Source organism: Pholcus phalangioides, unplaced genomic scaffold (assembly GCF_987345545.1).
Source record: "Pholcus phalangioides strain wild (caught in Gottingen) unplaced genomic scaffold, Ppha-v1.0 ptg000024l_1, whole genome shotgun sequence".
Taxonomy (NCBI): Eukaryota; Metazoa; Arthropoda; class Arachnida; order Araneae; family Pholcidae; genus Pholcus; species Pholcus phalangioides.
Window position 1 is genome coordinate 15,865,695 of NW_028301616.1, and position 22,252 is coordinate 15,887,946.

Below are 22,252 nucleotides of genomic sequence, written 5' to 3' on the forward strand. Positions count from 1 at the left end.
CCAGACCCGCCTGCTCCCTCTTAGTTGCGGTCCTGGTCGTTGCATCAAAATGAACGTAAAAAGATAGTCGTTACACAGCAAAACCTCCCAATAACGGCCACTAACGGGATCATGAAGATGTGGCCGGTATTGGGAACTGGTCGTTATTGGGAATAGCCGTTTTTATTATGAAAAAAAACTAACTAAAATTAGCGATCTATATAACATGTAAAATGATAATCCGTTCTGTTAATGACAGGGACGTAACACGATTGGGGGGCTACAAATGGACATAAGGAGGCGATGGGACGACAAGAGGAAAAAATACATTTTTAAAAACTCTTTCACCATTTTCCCAAAGGAGCTTTCGTAAATATCAGTGCCTATGGGCGAAAAAAAAACTAAGAATATATTGCACACGTACTTTTGTTTTATCTGTTAAGAAAACAGAAATGCAGTTAGTTTTTCTCTGAATACGCTGTACATTCCAGATGTATTGTAATTATAATTCATCGATAGAGAACCTGCTGTCACAGATTTCAATACCATCTGGGAATACAAGATCCAGCATCTCCCTGAGGCTGGTTTTGCTAATGACTATTATTAATGTCATTATTACAGCCATGTGCCCCTCAAAGAGGTGGATTTTTTTCTTTTTGAAAAAAGGCAGATGGACTGAATAAGTTTGGGAAACACTGAACTAGACCATACATGCTCAACCCATGATGCGTGGGCAAAATATATCCCTAGGCATTATCTGATGTGGCCTGCGCTCTTAAACCTAATTTTGTAAAGGCGCATATACACTATCGCGTAGATCATGCAATGAAAGCATTCGCAATTGGTTGTTCAGTAATTTGTAAGGTGTTGCGAACGATTCTTGAGCTGTTTTCATTGGACCCACCTGGGATCGGTTTTTTTCAACGAACACAAATGAAAGAAAGGAACACAAAAAAAGTTTGTGTACCCACGAGTGGATTAGAACCGCTGCAGGGGGTCGTGCGTTGCAAGATCGGCGCGCTAGTGTATACGCGCCTTAAGGGACGTGTTCGTGGTTCCAACAAAATGTGGCCGTTAGAAGAGGTTTTGCTGTAGATGAAAAAATACTAGGGTCTCATCCTATCGGTTGTTAAAATGTAATGGTCGCTATAATGTACAGTCGTTATAACGACCCAAGTTGTCGCCTGACGTCAATAAAAACATTTTTTGGTAGTCATAAAATGTCTTAAACATGACGTGATAAAATGGTCATTATGCCCATTTTGCAAACGTCAAAAATAACGTCAAAAAATGACCATTTCCTAATAGTTCGACTTTTAGAAGGTAGATGGCGCTATTTGAAGAGACGGGAGGAAAAAAAAGTATGCCTTTCTGTTGCAGGTCGGATCCGAACCTAGTTCAACCGAGGATTGTTCCTATGTATCTTACGCCATGACTCTACCGATCGCGCTATCATAGCGGTAACCATCGGGTGTTATTTAATGAAGACTTTAAAAGTATTGATTAGTTATATTACAATTACCGTTTAATTTCTTGCTGAGTTTAGCCGATGGCAGTTATTTTTTGTTTTCTTTTCTTTTTTTTTCCTTAAAAAATATAGTAATATTATTATAAATATAATTATTTGCGTTATTTATAATTATCGAAAAAAAAAGATTTAAAAAAAATTCATTTTTTTAGTTTAACGTCACGTCAAAGAATTCGTTGCATCTTTTTCAATTGTTGACAGATTCACAGATCCTCTGATCTTCCGTAAAAAACATGATATGGATGCAATTATAATTTATATAACATGTTGATAAATTTATATGAACAATTACTCATTGAAAAATTTTGTATTTCCATTCAAAACAAAATCGCAATTAAAAGTATACTTCATTTATCTTGTGACAACCATACGCCTAGGGTAATTTTGAAACACCCTCTGAAGGTTCATTGACAAACATTTTGGATAATTTTGATATTTTCATCCGGAACAGAATTTTTCAGTTGGAAAGAAATTCGTGATTTTTATGACGCAAAATCATTTACGCCATAAAAAATCACGTCATTTAATGACCTTCATGGCTAATAAGGTCATGAAATGACATGATATTTCATTAAGGTCATCAAGAATCACGTTATTTCCTGACCTTTACTGTTCGTGGTCATTAAATGACTTTGAAATGACGTGATTTTTTTCTTGGCTGACGTCATTCAGAGAAAATGACCAAATTTTCACGTCATATTTGACGTCAGGCGACTACTTGGGGAGCGTCGATTGCATAACGAGTCTATGAACTCGCATCACGACAATCTAGGTTCGAATCCCTCGGGTAGCAAAGTTGTGGTCAACTGAAATTTCTTTCACAACTAGAGCCAAGGTGAAATCTCAAAAAAAAAATTCTTGCCACACTTTACAACATTGAAGAAATTAGATGGCAATACCTGAAGACAGATAAGCCACCGAAACCTATGGAGGAATGAATAAGTTATTCATTCCTCCATGACCGAAACCAGCTTCGCAGCCACTTCTTCAGAGGTAAATGGTAGTAAATTGATTCTATGGCTATCATCCAAGGTTGAGAACAGTTTGGAAGAATGTTTGCAATTGCAATAAACAATAATGTTTCTTGAAAGGTTGAAGGTTATCGTCAGAATTTCACTTGTACGGGTTTTTGAACAAGTATTATGGTAAACAATAATTTGACTGGTTGAATTGTTTCGATAAAATATAATTTTTTTTTTTGGAATCAAAAATAAACTATAATTCATTTATAAACATTTTCATTCCCTGAATTTTTTTGTATTTGAAAAATGTCATAATTGGCCTTTTAATTTCAAACTTGTGTAAAATCACTATATGAGTGGCAACAGTTGAATTATTTTCGGCTCGAACCGCTCCGACTTGCTAGTAACGTGGTAAACATATTTCAGCTTATTAATCCGCTGAATTTTGTAATTAGGCCAGCTTGTTAATTGATAAAATAAAGGCTTATACTATTAGCCAATTTTAGATAGCATTCGTCATGCCGCTCTCTTGTCGGTTCTATGCCCAAAAATATCCCGAGATCGAAGATGTTGTCATGGTGAAAGTCCGCTCCATCGCTGAGATGGGCGCTTACGTGAGTTTGTTGGAGTACAACGGCATAGAAGGTATGATTTTACTATCCGAACTGTCTCGAAGGAGAATTAGGTCGATCAACAAGCTCATTAGGATAGGGAGGGACGAATGTGTTGTAGTGATCCGTGTCGACAAGGAGAAAGGCTACATAGATTTGTCGAAGAGAAGAGTATCACCGGAAGATATCGAGAAGTGCGAAGCCAAGTTCGCAAAGGCCAAAGCTGTCAATAGTATCCTGAGACACGTGGCTGAAATCCTGAAATATGACTCCGACGAGGAATTGGAAGAGCTGTATCAAAAGACTGCATGGTATTTCGATCAAAAGCTGAAGAAACAAGCGAGCTCATATGACATCTTCAAGCACGCTGTGAATGATCCCTCCATATTAGACGAATGCGGCTTGGATCCAGAGACGAAGAAAGTCCTCTTGTCGAACATCAAACGAAGGTTGACTCCCCAAGCTGTGAAGATTCGAGCCGATATAGAAGTGTCTTGTTTTGAATACGAAGGTATCGATGCAGTGAAGAATGCTCTCCGCGCAGGAATCGCTTGCTCCACCGAAGACATGCCGATAAAGATAAACTTGATAGCCCCGCCTCTGTACGTCATGACGACGACTACAATGGAGAAAGGTGCTGGTCTCACAGCGTTGGAAGAAGCTATCGAGAAGATCAAAGAGATTGTTTCGTCGTTTGGTGGCAACTTCAGTATTCACAAAGCTGCCAGGGTCGTGACTGACATTGACGATGCCGAGCTTGCCAAACAGCTCGACAAGTTGCAGATGGAAAATGCCGAAGTGCCCGGTGATGATGATATGGAAGAAGATGAGTCTGGAGGGTCTAGTGCGGAGGAAGAGGAGGAGAAACCACCAGAGGAATAATAGCACTAACAGATTTTTTGTAATTGGAAAGCGAATGATGGATAATAAATGTTTTGTGTAATTCACTTATCTATGAATGCTTCGTTTATATACACAATGAACGATATGTCCTGGCCTATCGCTTAATGATTTGCGTTTTACCCCTGAGGGGGTGGGCTGAAGCGAGTTTATATACACAGTAAATATTAACCTTTTAATTGGCCTGGATCCCTGTAACTCTCTTACCCAAAAACCCATGTCTTGGGGTGGGGCTATATGAATTGAATTTTTATGTACCTTTATCATCAAATTCCAGGTATTTCATGTGCTACAGCAGTGGTTCCCAACCAGGGGTACGAGAGAGGCCATTAGGAGATTTGTGAAAAGAAAGTGGTAATGGCGGCTACCCAGCTAGAAAAAGAATTAAAAATAATTTTAAAAGTAGGAAGAGCTTTTTACTGATATTGTCATTTGTAATATTGACCTCCCTATCAATAAAACCTTTGATGAAAAAGGGGTTGCGTCCACTAGAGGGATTGACCTGCCTGTACCCAACCTCTAATCTGGATTAGCGCTCTCCTTTCTCGCAGCTCACTCTTCCTCTGTTTTAGATTGGATTTTAACACATTCCGGGCTGTGCATAAAAACAGAATTCATTAATTTGTGTTGGATTTAACTTTTGTCGTGGGTGTTTGCGTTGAGGCGCGTGCATGTTATTCCTACAATCCTTCTGCCAATTTCTCTACCAAATACCTGCTATTAATGTGATTTACTCCATGGATAAGTGGCTAAAAACTGGATCCGTGCTGAAGTTGACTGGATTTTAAATGGCTACAAAGCCTTGCCTGAGTGATATTTTCCACCAGGTTAATAAACTCTGAGATTTTTTTTTGTCGTCGACCACCTTGGCACTTTAGCCCTCTCAAAATTTTTCATTGGTGTCCCCCTCAATAATGTTCTTCAATCGCTAACGTGCTATATTTATCTATCTATATTAGCATCATTTTCATTTCTTGTTATCACCAGTGTCTTGGGTCTCGTTATCGTATTCGGCATCATTGAAATTTATCTAGGCCAAAACCCTGTCCGTCATCGGGCGTCCTTTGCTTGGGAAATTATTTTATTGATGAGAGCCTTCTTATTCATTCAGATGAAAAAACACTTCAGTTATTGACATTATTCGACCAAGAAATTTGGCTAGCTTTAGGTTTGCCAGAATAAGAATTCAAAGCCCAAATGTAATGGGTTGATGTGAATCTCGCGGCCAATACTTTCTTCATTCGTTCCTCCTCCTTATGATCTAGCTTGCCGGAAAAAAATGACAATTTTTTTTTTTGTTGGGCAGCTTGATTTCCAAGTTACTGAAGATGTTTGGCATGCAAAAAAATTCTATTTTGCTAAGGAGCAAAAACTTTAGCGAAATTGCCAAATTTGGTACAAACCTCGCTTATTTAATTTTAGCCATAAACTCGATCTTTCATTTCCAAAAAAAGCATTTTTCAAGTTGCTGACAAAATTGAATCCATGGAAAAAAAATTGATTTTTGGGCAAAGTGCATTTAAAAAAGGACAGCCTGAAGTGAACAGCCTTCAAAACACTTCACGATTTCTTGTCAAAAGCCGAGCTAAATTTAACAGTCAGTGATGAGGTAATTGAGTACTTGAAAGAATTAAAATCCTCGTTGGAAAAGTATATTTTAGAAATGGAAATGGGTGATCGGTGGATATGTAATCTCTCAAAGAAGAGTGTTTTGAACTGGCTTCATTGTCGATTCCATAAAAGGAGAAATTGCTAGAGCTCACATCAGATTCCACACTGAAGAATATATTTAATGGCGGAATGGTGAACCTAGTCATTTTTTGGGCTCGTTGCGATGACGAATACAGTAAACTTTCTAGAAAAGCCATGTTTTTGTTGCAGTTTGCTAGCACAGAGCTTGTTGAACTGACGTTTTCTTTGTATACTTATATAAAAAAATAAATATAGAGGCAAATTGAATGCAGTTCCAGATTTGAGATTCTGTTTATCCTCTTTTGAGCCTAGTTATTCAAAACTTTGTAATTCAATACAGTCCCAAATATCACATTAATTTTTCTTTCCAATATTTTGGTTAATTTGTTTGCTTACTTCAAAAATGAAAACTATATAATGGGAAAATAGACCATTTAATTCATCATATACTTTTTTTTGGAATCTCATGGGTGAAACAAAGTAGGGGTACGCGGAAAAGAACCGAGCCAGCAGGGCGTACGCGGACTGAAAAAGATTGGGAACCGCTATGCTGCAGTATATTGCAGTTTTTAGTACCATGCTCTACCAGATTTGATTTTTCACTCCTCTATACTACAGTTATAATTTTCTCCTATAATGGCATCTGCATCAAATTTTTGAAACATTTAATAATGATAAAAATAAAGTTTCTTATATTTTTTGAGGAAACATCTTTATCTCACGCTACTCAAAATCTTAATCCTGATACTCTTTGACAATACCTTATAAAAAACATGCAAGAAAATAAAAGGCAGAATGGAAAGAAACTGAACAAACATCTCAGCTTATGAATTTTTCGTCTAACAATGATTTTTCTCTTCAAAGCATTTCTACCTCAGCTAATGAATGTTTTAGTTGACATGTATGCACTCACTAACATAGCAGCAGCAGCATTGTGAGCTGAAATTTCCTTAAAAAAATCTATCAGACTTGCTGTCTTTAGAGCTAGATTGATTTATATTCAACCCAGAACTACAATAAATGCCTCTATTTCTCTTTCAGAAAGATTTTGAACTATTTTGCATAAAATAAATGATTAAGAAAATGGAAAAATGTATTTATACCCTTCCCTCAGACTCATTTTTTCACTGCACGTTCTTTTGGTGTAAGACACTTAGTATCAAACCGAACAGTCTGTATCTGGAGTACATAACCTCTGGCCCAGCAAAAGTATCACACAACATGATAAATACTTAGGCTGACCATATTCTCTTCATAAAAAATACGAACATCATTAAAAAATTCTCAAAGGCAAATGAAGTTGCCAATTACAGCCGAAAAATCTGTCAAAGGCAAGTAAATGTGCCAGTTACGGTAGAAAAAATTGTCAAAAGGCAATTAAAGTTGCTAATTTCAAAAAAAGAATTGTTGAAAGCATTGGATGCATGAAGCCCTGAATAATATTACAGTCAAGTCAAAGGCAAGTGATCCAGTCATCGTTAAAATTGCTGGAAATGAAGGGTATTGCAAATCAAAATGTAATTAAAAAAAGTTTTTGTTTACCAAACATGTGAGATGAATATATTTATATGACTATAATAAATTATGATAGCCACAATAATCATAACATAATTATATAATATAATAATCATGAAATTAATGTCTTTTTGAAAATAAGGGATAAAACGGCATTTTATAAAAAAAAGTTGGGGTGATCAAAATTACAGGAATATTCCATGAAATACAGAGGTCATATGGTCTTTCTTTATATACAAGCTTCTGGCCCTCGAGCGGTAGAAATACAGCATATCTGGCCCATGGAAAAGTCATGTACCCCTATTTTAGATTAGCTTTTCCATTTGCATATATACGAGAGACATAAATGAGCTGATCTTATCACAAGAGGAAACCCAAAAACCCGACTGGATTCTATGCATAGTGTAAAATGAACAGAGCTGGAATTTTTCTTAATCTTTCTGTAAATTCATGGAATTGTGAAGCTGCTCATTTCAGACATCTTGAGAAATTTATAGTTATATGGAGATTTAGCTTCACATAAAACATTTGGCTGCCAGCTCTCCTGTTTGTCATTCTTTGAGATTTATTAGAGAACAAACTATGAAAATAAATTCTGCTCATAGGCGAAGACTTGAAAGTGTGGGAGAAGGGCGGGCATGATGATGATGGCAGTTCATATATTAGATCAGTTGACTCCGCCTTTGACCCAGTGCCCCCCCCCCTCCCATCCCGTATAATCTCTGCTCATGATTCTGCTTAACAAATCAACTCAAAGATGCTACAAGAGAATTATACTTAAGTAAATATTAAACTATTTACTTTTGAGAAACATTTTCAAACATGCTTGGATGCCGCGAGATTATTTTCATCTTTGATTATAAGCAGGTTTTGTTTTTTGCATCATTCAGCATTTTGTTTTGCATTTTCAACACTGATTACAAGCAGGTTTTGCTTTATATCATTGATGCACATGTTATGGCCAATGTCTGAATCTGGCCACATCTCAAAATGACCAACCACTTCATGCAATAGCTGTCTCAGAACCGTCTTACCAGATCTCATTTTTGTGGGGTGTGCCTCTTCTCAGCCTTTGGTGGCATGGGCCCATGCATTAAGATAGCACTGCAGAGCCTGAATCAGCAAAGAGGGTGGACTGGCTTTGGTCAGCCTATTTGCAAATGTTCAGACTTTGAACACTGTCTGTTACCTATAGTAGAACATGAGATTAATTGAACCTGAATGAACTGTTGATTCACACACTGCTCGTATCCATTCTTAGAGATCTGTCTCAACTCCCTGAAACATAATTAGGTTCGGATTCTGAACTGCTTCTGATCAATGTGGATTAGCTAATAGAGGGAAGAATATTTTTTGAATTGAGATGAAATAAATCTCTCGGAACAGTAACAGATGTGTGTGAATATACCTTAATTCATAATTTTAGTCTTCACTGACATGACAACTATCTTTCTTTTAAGGCGCAATTAAATGGGACGAGTTTACTAGCTATTCTCCAGCAAGTGAAATAGCTGGCGAGCAAATCAGTTTTAACTAGCCCATCAAGTTTCAATTGCATATGATTAGTGAAATCGCTTGCTAGATGAGCAAGCATCTAATTCTTTTCCTTCCTTTTCTTAGTGTAGTCTTTCTCTTTTGTTGCAAATCAAACTGAGTTAGTCATACCCATATTGGACACAGGACATGGCAAAAATGGTGCTGAGGGGCGAGAAAAACACCCAAATTCATTGTTAAATTCAACATTATTCATACTAGAATAGTTACCTGCTGAATTAACTAGATAACCTTGTTACACCGAGTGACTTTAGTAGCAGTGAATAAAACCATAAGGTAACTAGTAAACTTGCTCAATGCCATGAATCTTTAATGGAATTCCCATTCCGAAAAGTGACAAATGACCAACTTATTTTTTTCAGATTGATCATGTTCTAATGTACAGGGTCTTTATAATTCAAGTCCCACTTTGAAATGGCCATAAAAGGAAAACTACTGGACAAAATGTTAAACTTGGTAATAGTCATGGGATTCAATTTTCCGCAAAAAAAAAGTTCAGAAACTCACTACCAGTGGGGGATGGTGCTGTATGCAATATTGTTAAATGAAATAAGACATGAAGACATCAGTTTAAAATGATCTTAATTGTTTCTAAAACAAAACTGTTTGTGTGGCAAAATTGCAGTTGAAAAATGTGATACAGACATGTCCATCTCAGTCTGGCAGTTTTGAGGACTGCCTATACCAGGGATGTACACTGGACCCTTGAAAGTTATTCGTAAACGTTTCGATCTACAGGGACTGGGGATACACCTTACACAATTTTCTACACTCTAAATTTATTACAAAATAAATATAAGAAACTATTAAAAAATCCTAATTCAAGGGTTTATAGCCCCTCCTTCAGTGAAAACATGGCCTTATACAGCCCAGACAGCTCGCTGGAGTGGAAGCGCGTGGTCGGATGGGGGACTGGCGTGTGATGGCAGAGGAAATGATAGTGATGATGGGTGATATGATTGCGATTATAATATTTGTATATGGGTGTAAAATATTATACAAGTGGGCATTGTATAATATTTTACACCCATATACAAATATTATAATCGCAATCATATCACCCATCATCACTATCATTTCCTCTGCCATCACACGCCAGTCCCCCCATCCGACCACGCGCTTCCACTCCAGCGAGCTGTCTGGGCTGTATAAGGCCATGTTTTCACTGAAGGAGGGGCTATAAACCCTTGAATTAGGATTTTTTAATAGTTTCTTATATTTATTTTGTAATAAATTTAGAGTGTAGAAAATTGTGTAAGGTGTATCCCCAGTCCCTGTAGATCGAAACGTTTACGAATAACTTGTATAATAGTTTATCATGTGTATATATTGATTATAATTTTTGTTAATTGCATTTTTGATTGGGTTGCTGTGTTTTTGAAATATATTACATCCATAATTTTATGGGCATCTTTTTCTCAGCCACCTCGTTGGGCATTTTGCCTGTTGTGGTGGTGTAGTTGTATAACATTCCTTCTAATATGCTAAGAGCTATTGTTGAGAACGCAGTAATGAGATTTAACTTGCTTTTAGAAAATTGTGGATGGCACATTAAATATGTTTTGTAACATGTTTTAGAAACAATTAAAACATTTTAAACCGATGTCTTCATGTCTTATTTCGTTTAACAATATTGCATACAGCACCATTCCCTACTAGAGTTTTTTTGTTGTTTTTTTTTGCGGAAAATTTAATCCCATGACCTCCTGTAAACTATTACCAAGTTTGATAACATTTTGTCCAGTAGTTTTCCTTTTATGGCCATTTCAAAGTGAAACTTTAATTATAAAGACCCTGTACATCAATTTTCAAGCTTGGTAACATAATTTTCTGTACGATAAATTAGGAGCTCTCCAGTGAGATAATCACACTCTCTGCTGTGATTGCAATAAATGAAATGACTCCTCAAAAACACTTTTGCAGAAAGGTGCGTCTTTATTTAAGACGAAATGAAAATAAACATTAAAATAGCTGAAAATTTACATGAACAGCAAATACATTTAGTTATATCCCCCATAGTACATAATAATGCAAGTCAGGGCTGAACACATCTACTGTCCGATAAGTCTTGCCTAGGATAGTGATGGGTAAACTACAGCCTGTGGGCCAGATGCACAGTCTAGTTAAAGGTGTTATCTGGCCCACCGCAGATTTTAAAATAATAATATAGAAATTTTCAATTTAAGTGTTAAAAAAATTCATTTTTGGAGTTTTTTTATTTTTAACATATGCAATATATAGCTTTGTACCACTATAATACACATAAAATTATTAAAATATACTTATTCATTTTCACAGTTGTAAAGGATAAACCAGTCTTTCTTTTACTAGGAAACTGTGACAGCCTCTCTTCAAAGATTACAACATATCCTGCCACTTCACTTCTTCACATAAAAATTACCATTACTAATCAATGTCAGAATATGCTTGGCCCTAAATTTTTTTTTTGTTCAGCCCGATCCTCAAAAAAGTTTCCCCATCACTGGCCTAGGACATGCTTAGCCAGTTTCAATTACACACGACTAGTAAAATTGCTCACTAGGTGTCAGCGAGAATCTAATTTTTTTTCCTCTTCCAGAATGGAGGGAAGATATGTGTGATTCCTAAAAATATTGACCTGAGTTATAATAATTATTACTTTCACCACACAACTAACGTGGTCATATAAAAAACTCTGCACACACATTTTTTAGTGTTTTTTCCTATTATTTTGGAAGTAAACAAAAATTTTTTGAACATTAACAACCACAGTAGCATTAAGGAAAGTTTTAAAGAGATGAGTTATATCAGTAAAAGCAAATAAGTAAAAAAAATTACAATACTGTGTTTCTTTTGCATGTCATTTTTACCAATGATAGAGATTTATTTTTTCAACTAAGTACAAATCTAGTAACAATTTTATATAATTATAAATATATAATATACAGTAACATATTCTCGCATGTAAATTTTTGCAGATTTGTTTGGCCCTGATACGAATTACACAAATCATAATAGATACTAAATAAATACTAGAAAGCTTGATAAGGAAAAGAATACTTTAAATTAGCGTTTAAGCAAACAAACTATAAATTGAAATCTAATGTTATATTAAAACCTGTACTACGTAGTCAGATAGACACGTAAAACAATTGAACCCTCCAGTTGCGGGTGGTTTTTATAAATTTTTCTGTAGAAAATTACGGGGTACTTTTATCCTATTACATGAATATAGAACACGATAATAGCATACCCCGCGAAACGATATGGTCAATTTTGAAAAACAAGAATAAAATTAAGGAATATGTTCAAAATTGATGTATACGTTCATTAAATATGCCTCATTAACTTAATTATGTATATTGTACAATAAATATTTTAAAATACATGTACAATTTTCAATATTTTTTTACATCCCTCTCTTTTTCTACTTTCGAACATTCAACATTTGCACACATTTTCAGGAACCAATTATGAGCGAAAGTCAAGGGCTGCCTGTATGTAAAACACAATATTTGAGTTGCCCCTGACTAGAGGATTAGTGATAAGCCTATGCAACTATTGTTGATAAATAAATGTCAAGATTAATTTAAGCGATGTAGGATTGAAGAAACAAAGCTTCCTCAATAATTAAAAATAGAAATGAAAATTAATTTTAAAAAAAGGAAGAATATTTTTTTTAATAATCTCGATATTTTAAAATGGTAATGAAAATTAAGAATATATTTCATAAAATTGAAATTAGTCATTGGTCATTCAGCGAAGAACATTGTCTTATTTGTGTAACAAAATAGTTAATCTAGTTGACTTAATGAAAATTTAGCAAAAATTTGAGAATGAAAGATGCTTATTCTTCCTGCATAAGTAATGTGGTTTAAATGATAATTATATTGATACACATTTATGCAGATGTAAAATAATCAAAATTGTGTTCAATATCAGTATGGCTCTCATATACCACGAAACTGCTTTTAAAGATGTCTCTAATATTGAAAAAAAAGACGAAAAACCAGTATCAATACTGGTGAAATAAAACAGGAGGAAAAAAGATTGCATACTCTTTGAGTCATCAATTAGAAAATTTAAATTTCAAACATCAAAATGTATCAAGACGAGCTGTTACTGAACAATGTTACAAATTATGAATAAAAATGAAATAAAAAATACTTAACATTAAAATTATATTAAAAAGAAAAAAAAATTTTTTGTTACAACCAATTCATGAAGAGTTTCATTCATGGTGGGATGGGGGAACAACAAAGCATATATATATATATGATATAATAAACTTTAATAGTATTTATTTCACACAAAGAAGTAAATATATGGATGTATATTCCAAACATGAAAATCAAAAGTCTGATGATGAATGAGCGACAGCTTCGTACTTCACTTTTTCTTTGGAAGTACTGGTCTTTCTCCTTTTGGTTCTCCCATTGCCCTTAAAAAATGTCATGCAAGAATAAATGTTTTTAAATTAAGATAGTCATATCAACAATTCATCATGTTTCAACAAAAAAAAAATATTGGAGTGACTTTTCGGTGGCACCAAAACTATGCCTAACTGTTGAAAAAAACAGCCAGGTTTAAATTTTGCTATGCAATTCAGAAATACTATGCAATTATAGTTTATCGATACAGGTGCACTGTCAATTGAACATCACTTTGAAATGATTTTTTAGAACTAATGATTTAGTCAAACTAAAGTTTGACTTCAGGTATGAGGTGATGAAATATGAACAATCGTAAAAAAAACAAAAAACAATGGCTGTCAACTGTGCCAGTAAGAACTAGGATGTACCGGAGATGGAAAAAAAAACATGTAGCAACTCGCTATATAGATAGAAGACCTTAACGAAATTAAATGATGGTTTACATTCCTTTGTTTTAAAGGTATATATTCAATCCTCTATTCCTAAATAAATACTTGAAACTTGCTCGGTCAAATGTTAATTATTAGAAAATGTTATCAGAATACGTTATGTTCATTGCAGCTTTAGAAACATCAATTAAATTACACAAATTCCTTACATCAGATGCTCTTTTTTTTCTCTTGGCAGGTTGCCTACTTGGGGGGATAAAATCATCCTGAAATTCAACACAAGAAGTTATTCAAAACTTGATTTCAATAAAAATTATATAAAAAAATCATTGAATTTATTAAAATAAGATACAGGAAAAAATCGGAAATACCAAGTTTTATTCAAATTAAGACTGTTAACATTTTATTGAACTAAAGCAAATGAAAAAAAATGATCTTCATTGTTAAACACCAGCTTAAAAAAATCATAATGACAAGTGAAATTACTTAAAACTTTTTTTTACAGATCTTCTACTTGCAATAAGAATTTTGATTTATTATTATCCTTGTATTGTTGATTTAACCTTAATTTTAATTTTGTTGTCACAAAAACTAGTTGCTTCCATTTCTTTCCTAAATCAAGAAAACAAATGACCAATAATTCCTAAATAAACAAGATTCCATAATTATTTTTAATTTAAAACCTTCTGATATTCATGGATAAAAGACAAGTATTTTGAGCTGAGCTATGAGCCAATAAGACCAAACCATTTATATGAGTATAATGCGTGAATTTATTTATAATTCTGCTACTTAAAAATAAATTCTGTAAGAAGTTTAAAATCTATAAAAACTGTATGAAATTTTGTAAGTTTTCTGATAATATTTTTCAATTAAATTAAGTTAGCACCCATAGTAAGGATTTAACTGCCTAATAAGAAAAAAAAGTTAAGATAATCATTTTTGCATAAAATTTATAACACATGTTACTATTTTGAATAAATTCTGTAAGACAAACTTACACTGCTTTTACATCCACTGAAGGCTTGACTGACATAGACATCAGGCACAACTTGATGGCTCTCCTGTGAGCTACTGAGCTTCTGAGGTTTTGACTTGAAAAATGAAAAAAAACTTCAATTTGATAAACTGCAAGAAACTGTAGAAATACAAATCAAGAATGATTGATGGAAAAACTACAATTTTTTGATATTTTGAAAATCTTTCGACAACACCTCCAGTGATCACTAGAACTAGTCTCCAAAAAATAAAAAATTGGACATTTCTTTTTTGTGAGAAGGGAAAAAGTTGAGATTTTACATCTATTTGTTGAAGTGTAACTACTTTATGCAATGTGAATCAAACTATTGATTATATTTTTCATAGAATTCATAAATATTTATATATCTTTGAAGGGCATTACCTTTGTAAAATAACAATGACATTAAAAATCTAAAATTTAACGTTTGATCAGTTGAATAGTTCATATTGAACATTCTGATAATCTACATAAAATTTGCAATTAACGTCTGAAGCCGAGCATCTTTGAAAAATGGCCTGCCACTCCTCACATTGCCAAGACTTCAGACACTTCATTGTTCACTTTATTTAGTGAATTGAACAACCAGTTGCTGGCCATTTTGGAAAGATGCTAGACTTAGGTCAAGGACTGTAGCACAAGTATTCAAAACAAAAAAAATTACAGAAAAGCCAGATAGAAGACATTGATGGAGTTTCTAAATTTCTACTTTAATTCTATAAAAAGATGCAGAGGGGCTTTCCTCAGAATGTTCAGACCATTTGAGACGATCTAGCAGTATTGATAAACTGAATTTATAGATAGTTAATAAAAAGGGTTTTTTCTATAAAAAAAAAAAATTATAAAATCAATACTAACTTGCAAACATTTTCCAGCTCTTGGGCTCTGTGAGTTTGTGTAACAGCTGTCATTCATCTGAAGTAAAAAAATAAGCAGGAATAAATTGAAGACAAATACAGTCAAAAGCCTTTATAATGACCCTACATTATAGCGATCATTCCATTACAACCAGTAGGATAAGGCCCAAACGTTTTCATAGAACGACAATCATATATGTTTTACTTTCGATACAATGATTCTCCTAATACAATGTTCATTTTTGAAGGGATGAAGGGGGTCTTAATATTGAGCGTCAACTTTATATACTTTTTAAGAATGGTATTTCTGAAATTTAAGATAAAAATACACTTACAGATTTCTGCATCAGATTTTGTTTAAAATCAAATGGAAAATATTTCTGCAACCCATCAGACAGCATTGTTTCCTGTATAACCTGACGTACCCCGCTGAAAAAGAAATAATTTATACCAATTTTGATAACATAACACAAAAAAAATATGGATATACCAAATCACAATGGAGCAATGTTTGAAAAATGATGCATGCTATGGTATCATACTTTTATTTAAAAAACTTTTTTTGTTACTTTTAGTTTTTCAAATGAACACATTTAATGCTGAAGTGTTTTGGGGACTATTTTACATTGATTACTTAAAATGTTTATTATATGCCTACACTTCTAATAATATGGTAATGGAATAAAAACAAGATTGGCATAACACAAACTTGGATGCCATTGAAACAAAAAAGGCTTTTCAATTTTAGTTTTCGGGTTTTTTGTGTATACATCACGTCGGCCAAAAAACCCCAAAACTTGAAAATTGAATTGCAATTGGATGGCATTGTTTCCTTAAGAAAACAAAAAGGACGTTTCAATGAAATAAAAAAAAAAACCAGAAAACATGACAATCACATATGTACGCTACTATGTATGCATCATTCAAAAACAGTCTTTAAAAATATATAGTTATTCCACATAAAAAAAACCCTCTTCATGATTTTTCAGGATGTTAATATAAGCCCTACCCTGAAAATAAATAATCCCTAATGAATTTTTTTGAAGCAAAAATTAATATAAGACCAGGTCTTATTTTTGGGAAAACACGGTATTACACCCAACATTCCTCTAAGGAATTTCTCACTAATCAGTGGATGCTGGAAAGTTTTGAGGGCTTGTGTGTGCAAGTGGTCATGAATCATGAAGCTGAGAACCTTCTGCTTGTGTGCATATACAGAGTATATAGGAAAGTCCTTTCCATCTGAAATAACTTACAAACAGAGACAGCTATATATATGCAACTTAGATAAAATTATAGTAAAAATCTGATTATATGCATGAAATAGCAGTGCGTAAAACTAGAATTGGAGAGAAATATGAAAATTTAAATTTGTACTTGGGGGCCAATGCAAAACATGGCAACTAGTAACATTTGCATCTTCCTTTCATTATACTGAAAAAAAATTACCCACAAACATTTGAATGAAAATTATACGACAAAATATTCTGTGTTTGAAATCTTTGATTTTGTTACTATTTTAAGTGTTAAAATAACAGTCTTACATGAAATATAGAGATCGTTGTAAAAAAATGGTGAAATAAAAATTTTAATTATTGTCATCTCAGCAAACTTTAGCCAAACATCATGAGATAAATTTCTACTTTATCATTTGTTGACTTTTTTTTCCAGATTGGAGACTATGTATTAATTTTAGTATCCCCCTGCTGTTTGTACCTGATCCGGCTTATCCTGGTTAGGACTTTCCCTATGCACCTTGTATACAACATTGACAAAACTAGATTGACATTTAATTATTCACATGAAATTAAAACCTATGCATTGCTTACTTTGCATTTGGCTCAGTAACATATTTTTCTAACTCCATAACTTCCAAGACACTATGAACTTTCGTCACACTCAGTCCAGAAAAAAGTGACAGTTCATGGACATCAATTATATCCAAACTTATAAACTGGAGTAAGAACTGCCTCATCAGACATATCACCTTAAATAGTGTACAAATTAAAAAATATATAATACCAATCTGGAGATGCATTTATCTCTTTTTAAAACAGAAATTGAAGATGATACATGTGCATAAGACAAAATGAATTTCATATTCTATTTTCTATTTTAAGCACAAAAAATAAGGTATGAATATTAAAAAAATTTAGATTTAAAATTTGGTTTATATATTTGCAAAGAAAAAATTTGTATTTCATATCTTCAATTGCATTTTTTTTACTTTTGCATGTTTAATTTTAAAAAAATGATTTGACTATACCATTACACAAAATAATAATAACAACACTACAGTATATACATTATACCTAACCAAGCCAAATGAATACATTCAAATTCAGTGTGTGTAAACATTTTGATGAATAAATTGTATTAACATGAATGTTATAACATACTTCTCTCTCAGCACTTGTCTTCTTCTTAAACAGAAGCTCATCAGTTGCGGGTGTTATTACAGGGTACATGAAATGATAGCAATTCACACAAAGATGGTAATTAGGGGCATTTTTCATGCTTACTATGCCATAGCAAGCCCCATGTTGCAATTTATTGCAACCATGACACTGAAGCATGACATCTTGAGCCTGTGTAAAAAAAAGTAATTAAAAAGCACTAGGGAATCAAAATAAAAAAATTTTCTCATCATTCACATTGAATTTTTTCTCACCAATCATTGAACAACAATACAAAACAGTTGCAATATTGAGAATGCTTTCTTCTCATGCAAGGCTTAGTAAAAAAATAAGCAGGTACAAAAAGAAAAAAAAAAAAATCCAGTTTGGGTACAAGTAGTGTGCCCGAGTGGCATGGTGGTAAGATGCTCGTCTACCATCATGAAGGTTGTTGTCAGGGTCCCGGGTTCGAACCCAAGAGAGGATATAAATAAGATATTTTCCCAAACGAACTCGAGGCGACCACCGATAGACAGCACCTTCACTTCCAACCCATCTCACTAATGGCAATAAATTGCAATATAGCGATATGGCCAGAGTTGGTGTTTGGTGAAGTAGTTTGGGTACAAGGTTTTCAACATGAACAATTTGTAAATAGTGGAAGAGTTTTATAAACATAAATTTTATAAGATTACTACCAGCTTAGCAAGAATGGAAATACATGTTTTTTTTGTTTCTTTTTTAGTGGGTTATGATTTTTCTTTGTTTTTAATATGTGATCTTCAAACATGATGGATCTGTGATGGTCTGGCTTGTTTTTGCTTTGTACTGTTCAAGCACATTGTATCTTTGCCTTCCCATATATTTCATGAATGTGCAAAAAAACATCTGCTACTAAACTAAAAATTACCCACAGAAAATAAATCTCCCAAAAAAAAGCAAATAAGTTATTAAAAATTATTTTCACTATACTTCAGTTTATTTACTCCAAGTGAGAAATTTATATGATAAAGTATAGGGTGAAAAGAGCTTCATTTTTTAAAAAATAACTCATTACAATTTATGTGAAGTTTTAATAAAATAGTGAATGTTAGACACAGTAATTCCAGTATTAAATTCAATACCAGTCATTATTGCATTTTTGAACATAAATGATCTGTTTCTAAGTGTCCAAAAACCATCAGATACACAAAATGAACAAATGTAAACAACGACTATGATTTGGAAATGATAATGAATGCTAATTATTGTTTTAATCAACTTAAGCAGTATCACAAATGAAAACTGAATCGAGATTGCAAATTTTGAGGAAAAAATTTCTTGAAAAAGTCACTTACTATTTTCATTCCACACGAGCAATATATTATCACACTTTCTGATGAGCTAATTTCTTCATCTATGTGCATTAACACTTCATTCTTCCCTTCATTTTCTTTTTAAAAAAAGGAAAGAAAATTTAATTTTCCTTAGCACCAGAGATTTGCATGACCTAAATTCATTCTATGTAAAATTTATTTACCTTTTGTAGTAAAAATATTGTATGCACATCACATAATATGAGTATTGTACTCATACTGCAAGCTTACCCATACCTACAGTTTTCAAAATTACATTATTTGCACATTGAAATTTTTAAATTACAGCAAATTAACTTCTGCCAGTCACAGACATAAATATCATCAATCTAGGTTTCAGCACAGAAAGGCAATGATTCTGAAATAAGTGTTGCTAAGATGCTTTAAGATTCTTACAAAAGTGGATCTAGCATAGAGTATGAAAATTCCTGGAATAAGGATTTAAGGATTCTAGAATACGTTGGTTGTAAGCAATTTGTGGTTTTATTAGTTTGATGCCACTGTCAACACCATGCAATCTGCTCATGTGTAAAATTTCTATTTTTATTAGAGAAAATTATTCTTTTTTAAATTTAAACTTATGATGCATGTCTTCTAGAGGAGGTGTAACACATCTAAACAAGCACTTTATTTTCCTAGAACATGGGAGTAAATCTGAATAGAGAAAGCGGTGGAAGACACTTTTAGTAAATACAGTAGTCTCATTTATCTGACATTCCGTATTATATGACATCCCACCACAAAAAAGCCACATCTATCAGCAACAAGAACTGCAAGTTGTGAGCATAGTCTATTTTTTGGTGCCCCCGACTGTACAGCACCTGTCTAAACCCTAAACTATGACTAATGTGTCTGTCATTTGCCCCACCTTCACTCACTGTCACAACTCACTACTTAGTCAACTTCATCTATAGCAGAAGGCTTCCGCGTGATGCTCATGACGTCACTGAAGAAAGCCATCTCACCTATAGCCATTGGATATAGCCGGCTGACGCATGTGCCATCTTTACTCTTTTTGTAGTATATTTCAGCACAATACATCAAGGAAATAAGACTTTCCGGATATTAACTATATACAGCCACTTTTGTTAGGCAATTTGCCTGTTGTGGCTTCAGAATCTGTATTTGTATATTTAGGCCTCTCCTTTTTCTTAATAAAGAAGTTCCAGAATTTTTTAAACTTACTAGAATACATCAGATATTAATTTTAGCGTATAGCACACAAACATGAATATATATATTTGAAGTCATACATACCATCAGACGCTTGACTAGTTATGCTTGTCTAGGAAAAAAGATTCATAAATTCAGTTGTAAACAAGTAACAGTCTACCAAACAGTAATAAAATAATCTAATGATATGAAAAAAAATATATAAATCTAAAATAAAATTTGAGAATGACTGGTTTGTGAAACACCATATAATGTAAAGTAGGGGTGGCCAACCCTTTTCCAGGCATTGGCGCTATAAAAAAAATTTTTGTTAAATTTTACACCTCTTAAACACAAGCAGACCTTACATCTCGCTTTTACAGCTATAATGTTTAGCCCCTATTACACAAAATGTTTTGGCTATTTTCTAGTTTTCAAGAAGATAGCAAAGGTGGCTAAAATGCTCATTTTGTTATCTTTCTAGCAAAACTTTTTCGGTTTGCAAATCACAAATTTGATTAATGCAAATTATAATAATGCAAATCACAAATTTGATTAATGCAAATTATAATAATGCAAATCACAAATTTGATTAATGCAAATTATAATAATGCAAATCACAAATTTGATTAATGCAAATTATAATAATGCAAATCACAAATTTGATTAATGCAAATTATAATAATGCAAATCACAAATTTGATTAATGCAAATTATAATAATGCAAATCACAAATTTGATTAATGCAAATTATAATGCAAATAATGAATGTGCATCAATAAAAAATTTTCCCTACATACACTAATGTTAATGAATTAGCTACCATTGTTTAACACCATTATCAGTACCAAAGTGGGGAGGAAAAACTGCAGATATATTGTATGGTTATGTTCAGGTTTGCCGGCTTAGGACAGACCTATACAGGTATGTTGAATGAAGAAACCAATTCACTCAGGAAAAAACTGTGCAGGTCTTTCTACACACATTTAGCTTTGCCTGCCAGGTAAACTTGAATGTGTGTGACGGCCTCAAGTATAGTAATCTGTGGGCAAATGATTTGAGCTACATAGGGGCTATTAGACTGCCTCAGGGCTATCAGGACAGCTCCGCTTATCTTATAATTTTACTCTGTGTTTTGTATCAAATTTGAATTAAAATTAAATAGAGAAGTTGAATAAAAGTTCTCATAATTATTGTTAATTTATACAGAACAGAGGTTTGGTAACCTACAAGAGAATTATTGATAAGAAAAAAAAAATTTTGGAGAAAGAATTTGTGTGCCACTCCTGAAATCATGTCCTGCCAAGATTTGGCAAACCCCAGTCTAAAGTAAAAGTAATAACACTGAGCTTAAAATTAATTCAGGATTCCCAGCAATATATGCCCAATCACTTCCATGACTTTCCCCGACCAAAACTACTCAAGAATAAATATAATTCAAAATCTTAACCTTTTACATGTTTTTAGAGTTTTTCCCCCCAAATAGATTTTTTTTTTTTTTTTTTTTTTAATAACATACAAACATATATACAAGCATATACAAAAACACATTAAACATACACTTTTGACCTCAAGGGACATGCTTGTCCTTCCAGTAGGTCTACAGGGTTTCTCCGTAGATTATTTTTCTTAGCAACAGCCTATTATGGTTTAGGTCGGTTTATAATTGTTCAATATACAGTTTTTTTTTTGTTTTTTTTTTTGTATTTATGTTACAAAGAAATTTTACATACAGATGGATTGTATCATGTGGTTGTATTATTGTTGTAATATAGATTCTAGACTGGTATTCATAGAAAACGTGAATATATTGTTATTAGATCTTATGTAATTATTTGTATGATTGATTGTATGGTATAGATTCATTATTTTTGGAGCGGTGTATCTATAACTCTTTTGAAATAACGTTTTATTTGTTTTTGGCACTTTATA

At 33.2% G+C, this 22,252-nt stretch overlaps 2 protein-coding genes across 2 annotated transcripts in view; one reads left to right on the forward strand and one right to left on the reverse strand.

Annotated features, from left to right (window-relative positions):
- The first annotated feature begins 2,835 nt into the window (after positions 1-2,835).
- On the forward strand, positions 2,836-4,027 carry eIF2alpha (eukaryotic translation initiation factor 2 subunit alpha). The gene has a single exon (XM_089251055.1). The coding sequence runs from the start codon at positions 2,988-2,990 to the stop codon at positions 3,960-3,962; it is 975 nt and encodes a 324-aa protein (XP_089107181.1). The 5' UTR covers positions 2,836-2,987; the 3' UTR covers positions 3,963-4,027.
- A 6,640-nt stretch (positions 4,028-10,667) lies between these two features.
- The window catches only part of LOC149068846 (uncharacterized), a 45,839-nt gene continuing 34,254 nt past the window's right edge, over positions 10,668-22,252 (reverse strand). Inside the window, exons 11-19 of the mRNA XM_089251154.1 lie at positions 20,426-20,453; positions 19,151-19,245; positions 17,817-18,005; positions 17,247-17,404; positions 15,753-15,846; positions 15,419-15,475; positions 14,544-14,636; positions 13,752-13,808; positions 10,668-13,161 (exon numbers count right to left, since the gene is read on the reverse strand). Coding sequence (XP_089107280.1) covers positions 13,072-13,161; positions 13,752-13,808; positions 14,544-14,636; positions 15,419-15,475; positions 15,753-15,846; positions 17,247-17,404; positions 17,817-18,005; positions 19,151-19,245; positions 20,426-20,453 — 861 coding nt within the window. The 3' untranslated portion in view covers positions 10,668-13,071. The remainder of the gene's footprint in view (positions 13,162-13,751; positions 13,809-14,543; positions 14,637-15,418; positions 15,476-15,752; positions 15,847-17,246; positions 17,405-17,816; positions 18,006-19,150; positions 19,246-20,425; positions 20,454-22,252) is intronic.

Coding starts and splice junctions, on each gene's coding strand:
- eIF2alpha (XM_089251055.1), top strand. CDS start 2,988: ATGCCGCTCTCTTGTCGGTTCTATGCCCAAAAATATCCCGAGATCGAA.